Here is a 5492-nt window from a genome sequence, read left to right on the forward strand (position 1 = left end):
ATATATTGCACATACAGTATATAGGCCGTTTAGATTACTTGTTAAAGTGCAATGAAATACCTTATATCTGCAGACGATGTACGTCTGTTTGTGGATGGAGACTTTGTAACGGCCAAAACTATGTATTTTGCATGCATCACATTATAGTGCGGTGTGCATGAAAATAATAACAAGGCGGCAGATTGAACTTATTATCCATAGTGGTTCTCACGTAGTCCTTCTACGTCATCACCACATAGTGCGTGTTATAAGTTAAGTGATCAGTCTTTAAGAAAAGGACTACGTGAGAACCAGGCACTATGGATGATAAATTCTCTCTGCCGCCTTGTTAATTATTTTGTCTTTACTTTATTTGTGACACGAAAAAAGAGTTAATCTCTCATGTATGAGAAGAGCGCGTTGCCGTATACCAGCCATTAAATGTGTGGGACACCAACTCGTCTTTTTCTATCTCTTTCATTTCATGGATTTAACGAATTATCCGAGTCAAAGCGTTACAACTTCACCGACTACATGCTGTAATCCTCCTGCGCGTGCGAGGTGTGTGTGTGTGTGAAATGCGGGCAGTGAAATTAAGTGAAATAGCTGGGCAGTTTAAAAGCCGAATTATAATAAGCAGCCTAATAAAATTAAAAATAATAGTTATTATTATTATAATCTAATACATTAATAGGAAAATGAGCCTAATATCGTCTTGATTATCGACAGAGAATTCTGCTTATGTCTATCTCTGACGATCGTCGATACACGATACTATCGTCTATCGGGACAACCCTAATACACACACACACTACCTGTCAAAAGTTTTTGAACCATAAGATGTCTCTTCTGCTCACGAAACCTGCATTTATTTGATCCAAAGTACAGCAAAAACAGTAAAGTTTTGAAATATTTTTACAATTTAAAATAACTGCTTTCTACTTTAATGTATTTTAAATTAGTAATTTATTTCTGTGATGAGCAGCTGTATTTTCAGCATCATTCCTCCGGTCTTCAGTGTCACATGATCTGCAGAAATTATTTTAATATTCTGATTTGCTGTTCAAAAAAAACTATTATTATTATAATGTTGTAAACGGATGAGTAGATTTTTTTTTTTTCCGGGTTTCTTTGATAGAAAGTTCAGAAGAACAAAATTTGTGAAATATAAATATTTTGTTATAAAGTTCTTTGTCACACTTGGTCAATTTAAAGAATCCTTGCAAAATAAAAGTATTAATTTATATACTTGTGATAATGATAATAGTAATAAGAAAAGAATCGTAGGAGAATCGTGATCTCTATATGAGACCAAAAAAATCGTGATTCTCAATTTATCCAGAATCGTGCAGCCCTACCCTCTGGTTCTCTTCTGTCATTTTTTTTTACCCAAAATGTTATGCATTGATTTTTGACAATTTTTAATACTTTATCGGAATGGTACAAAACTTGGTAAAGACACTGGTTAGTGCACCTTTAAGCAAGAATCGGCCACGTGTCGCCTTCAAAAATAGACCAAACTTAAGCCTGTGATCTAAAGCATTTAAGATTTAGTTCTCAGGTCTATGCTCAAAAAGTGGTAAACAGGATAAACTACTAAATATAGTTTTAGTGCCAATTTTTAAAATACAAAAAGTTCTATAAAAACCATTAACAAGCTAAAATATAGTACTTTTATTTAATTGAAATGAAACAAATTTGACTGCCACATGAAAGAGCACCAGAGGGTTAATGTCATTTAGTTTTAGGACTAAAGGCTCTAACATTTCAGAATACAAATAAATGAGAAAAATTCGATTTAAATCTTAATATTATCTCCATTTGTGCCAGTGGGAAATGTTTCCTTGAATTATTCCAGGACATGAAAGCAGAAGTGAGGAAAAAGCTCAAATATATCCATCTCTGTGACTCAGGTTTTTCAGGCGTTGTTGGGTGACCTTCGACCGAGGTGTGAACATCAAAGAGATCTGCTGGAACCTGCAGAACATCCGGGTGAGTTCAGAACCATCCTCCAGAAGAACCACAGCGTCTGTCAGACGTCTCGCTCACTCTCTCCTCCTGTTCCTCTCTGAGCAGCTGCGGGACTGTGAGCTGGCTCCTGGGGTCAATCGAGATCTGGCACGGCGTGTGCGGAACGTGAACGGAGTCACTCAGCACAAGCAGGTTCTCCGTAATGACATCAAGCTGGCTGCTAAACTGATCCATGCACTGGATGACAGGGAGAGGCTTTGGAACCCCAAATCCAGAGAAGAGACGCACACTCTGGAGGTTAATCAAATATGTTTATTTTAACACTGAGCTTTTAAAAGTGATTACTTTTCTTACTTTTTCCCCATTTCTCTCATTTCTTGAAGCTCCCTGCACAGAACCCCATTTTGAAGAACATCACTGATTACCTGATTGAGGAAGTGAGCGCAGAGGAGGAAGAGCTTCTGGGAAGTTCAGGGGGAGTCGATTCTGAGGAGGCATCCAAAGAGGGGAACCCCACTGAGATAACTGTGGAGAGAGATGAGAAACTCGTCAAGGTCAGGAAAAAGTGTGCAGTTATCATTGTACCCAAAAATGCATGTCCTCAGTACTGTCGGTGAGATCGACGAGTGTAAATGAGAATTTTAGTCTGGTGCTGCTTTGATTCCACTTAGAAAAGTGTGTTTGTCTGCAGTGTGAGCTTTAGGAGTGTTGTGTGTTCGTCTTCTCCCAGGTGTTGGATCGTCTCCTGTTCTATCTGCGCATCGTTCACTCTATTGATTATTACAACACCTGTGAGTACCCGAGCGAGGACGAGATGCCCAACCGCTGCGGCATTATCCATGTGCGAGGACCCGTTCCCCCCAACCGCATCACTCTCAGAGAGGGTAACGCTGACATTACTGCTAACTGAAGTGTGATTAATGTGTAAATACTTCCTAAACCGTGTCAATAAATGCGCTCTAAATATTTCTGACTGAACCGATGACCAAAGGTTTAGGATGAGATTAGATGTTAGTAACAAAGAAATGAACTGACCGTCTTGTAGTGGCTGACTGGCAGAAGACATTCGAAGAGAAGCTGGGATCCTTGTTCAGTGTGAAGGAAACCCTGTCTGAAGACGAGGCAGCAAAGATGGGCCGCAAAGATCCAGAACAGGAAGTGGAGAAGTTTGTGCTGTCCAACACGCAGGAACTGGGCAAAGACAAGTGGCTTTGTCCTCTGAGTGGCAAAAAGTTTAAGGTGTGTGATTTATAACATGCTCCTTTATACAAATGATCTTTTTTTACGTTAATTACAGTTTACAAGAAAATGTTTAATTGAACAAAATTTCATGTTTACTTGACATTTCTTTGTCGTTATATATCACTTTACTAGTGATTTCATGAGTGAAACTCATACACCATACACCATATATCATACACCAGTTGTTCCAGTGGAGGGAGATGGTTCATCTTTGACCAAATTAATAAAGATATGAATCTCTCTCTAGGGCCCAGAGTTCGTGAGGAAGCACATTCTAAACAAACATGGTGACAAGATTGAGGAAGTAAAGAAAGAGGTCATCTTTTTCAACAACTTCCTGATGGATGCTAAAAGACCCTCCATCCCAGAGATGAAACCTCCTCCTCCTCCAGGCCCAGGACAGGGTAAAAACACATCAGTCTTGATCTTTACAGTGGGTATAACAAAAACTGTGTCCGTCTTCATTTCAAGCTGCAAAGCAACCAAATGTGGGGTGATCTTTTCTAAACCCACTGTATATCGGAGAAGAAAAAAAAAACACATTATCAGAAAGATTTTTAATTGTTCTTTTTCTTGTTAGGAGTGCTTTCACCTGGAGGTCTTCCATTCCCACCTCAGGGTCCTCAGGGTCTCATGGGTTTTGGCCAGCCCAGACCTCCAGTTATGGGTTATGGAGGTGTGTGTTTGTTAAAGTAGCAGTCATTTGCAGCTCAGTTTTTCAACATTGATGGATATCTAGCCTTTTCCTTTTTTCAAAATTATCTAAGCTTTGAAATTTGCTCAAGTTCTCTACAGAATTGAGAAAATAGCTGGGTTCTCACAGTCATAATAAATGTATATGTGACCCTGGACCACAAAGACGGTCTTGAGTGAGTCTCTGGGGTATATTTGTAGAAATAGCCAAAAATACATTGTAAGGTTCAAAATTATAGATTTTTCTTTTATGCCAGAGATCATTTAGGATATTAAGATCATGTTCCATGAATATATTTAGTAAATTTCCTACCGTAAATATATCAAAACTTTGATTAGTAATATGCATTGCTAAGAATTAATTTGGACAACTTTTAAAGGTGATTTTATCAGTATTTAGATTTTTTTTTTTCACCCTCAGATTCCAGATTTTCAAAATCGTATCTCGGCCAAATATTGTCCTATTAACAAACCATACATCAATGTAGAGATGATTTATTCAGCCTTAAGATAATGTATTAACTGACACTTAGGACTGGTTTTGTGGTCCAGGGGTTTTTAAGCAAGTTTTTTTATGTGCATTGATTGAAGTTACGCAGTAATAGACAATCGAATCTCTGTGATGCATCTGTAAAACATTTTTGAGGTTTTTCTTCGACACTTTAACAGGTGGTCCTCCTTACCCTCCCAACCAGTATGGTGGAGGCGGCAGGGGCAACTACGACAACTTCCGTGGACAAGGCGGTTACCCTGGAAAACCTAGGAACAACCGGTGAATCTTTTGTATTTTAATTGCAGTTAGTGAACGGAAGTGATCGTTTTAGAAGCTCTTTTAGAGTGATAACAGACAAAATCTAATAAAATGTCGGATGTCTTTTCCAGAATGATGCGTGGGGATCCTCGAAATATCATTGAATATCGCGATTTAGACGCTCCAGATGATGTGGACTTCTTTTAGAGCTCCAGTTTTATTCTTTCCATTTTTAATCCTTTCTATTTTTATTTTTTTTATTTTACAGTTGTCTCAGAATATTCTCTTTTTTTGCATTGGTTGCAGAAGCTGCCCCTTACTGTCCTCTGTTCGCTCGTATGTATTACAGTAGTGCTGCACCTGAAATGAACGCATGTTCTTTGTTGAATTCACTCAGCTTGTGCTTGTCGCCTTTTTGTTCTTCCAATAAAACTTCGATTTTGGACTTTTTGTGTGCTGTATTGGTTTTTAAATTACATTTTATTCAAATTTTGAATTAAATTAATTAAAATTCTTTAAAAAAATTTTTTAAAACGACAACAAAATCATGTTCACTTCCATTGAAAGTACTTTAAACTCTTAGCATTGCAGAGGGGCTAAAAAAATGGGTTGCTTGTATTTTTGCGTATGGGTGAATTTAAAAAGCCAGTTTATTTGATCCATATCTTTTTTTTTTTTAAATGGACCTTTTAGAAGTAAACTTTCCTTCTCTAGGTGGATGAATTTCTGCAGTTTTGTTTATTGCATTGCACTGTGTACTTCCATTTTAACTACTTCATCCTTGGGGACATTTGTATTTTTCATTTGTTTCATTTATTACAAACAGCATAAATGTTTTTTTCTTCATATTTTACTC

General features: G+C 37.5%; 1 protein-coding gene across 5 annotated transcripts in view; it reads left to right on the forward strand.

Moving 5' to 3' along the window:
- Positions 1–5081, forward strand: part of LOC132140065 (serrate RNA effector molecule homolog) — a 13226-nt gene extending 8145 nt beyond the window's left edge. For 3 of the 5 annotated variants that reach the window (XM_059548856.1, XM_059548857.1, XM_059548859.1), the window contains 9 exons: positions 1893–1971; positions 2056–2247; positions 2334–2504; positions 2681–2834; positions 2996–3189; positions 3440–3596; positions 3773–3868; positions 4555–4657; positions 4768–5081. In XM_059548856.1, coding sequence (XP_059404839.1) covers positions 1893–1971; positions 2056–2247; positions 2334–2504; positions 2681–2834; positions 2996–3189; positions 3440–3596; positions 3773–3868; positions 4555–4657; positions 4768–4843 — 1222 coding nt within the window. In that variant the 3' untranslated portion in view covers positions 4844–5081. The remainder of the gene's footprint in view (positions 1–1892; positions 1972–2055; positions 2248–2333; positions 2505–2680; positions 2835–2995; positions 3190–3439; positions 3597–3772; positions 3869–4554; positions 4658–4767) is intronic. The other 2 variants (XM_059548860.1, XM_059548858.1) reach the window with 1 other exon arrangement.
- Positions 5082–5492: the final 411 nt, after the last annotated feature.

Source organism: Carassius carassius, chromosome 4 (assembly GCF_963082965.1).
Source record: "Carassius carassius chromosome 4, fCarCar2.1, whole genome shotgun sequence".
NCBI classification, from domain to species: domain Eukaryota; kingdom Metazoa; phylum Chordata; class Actinopteri; order Cypriniformes; family Cyprinidae; genus Carassius; species Carassius carassius.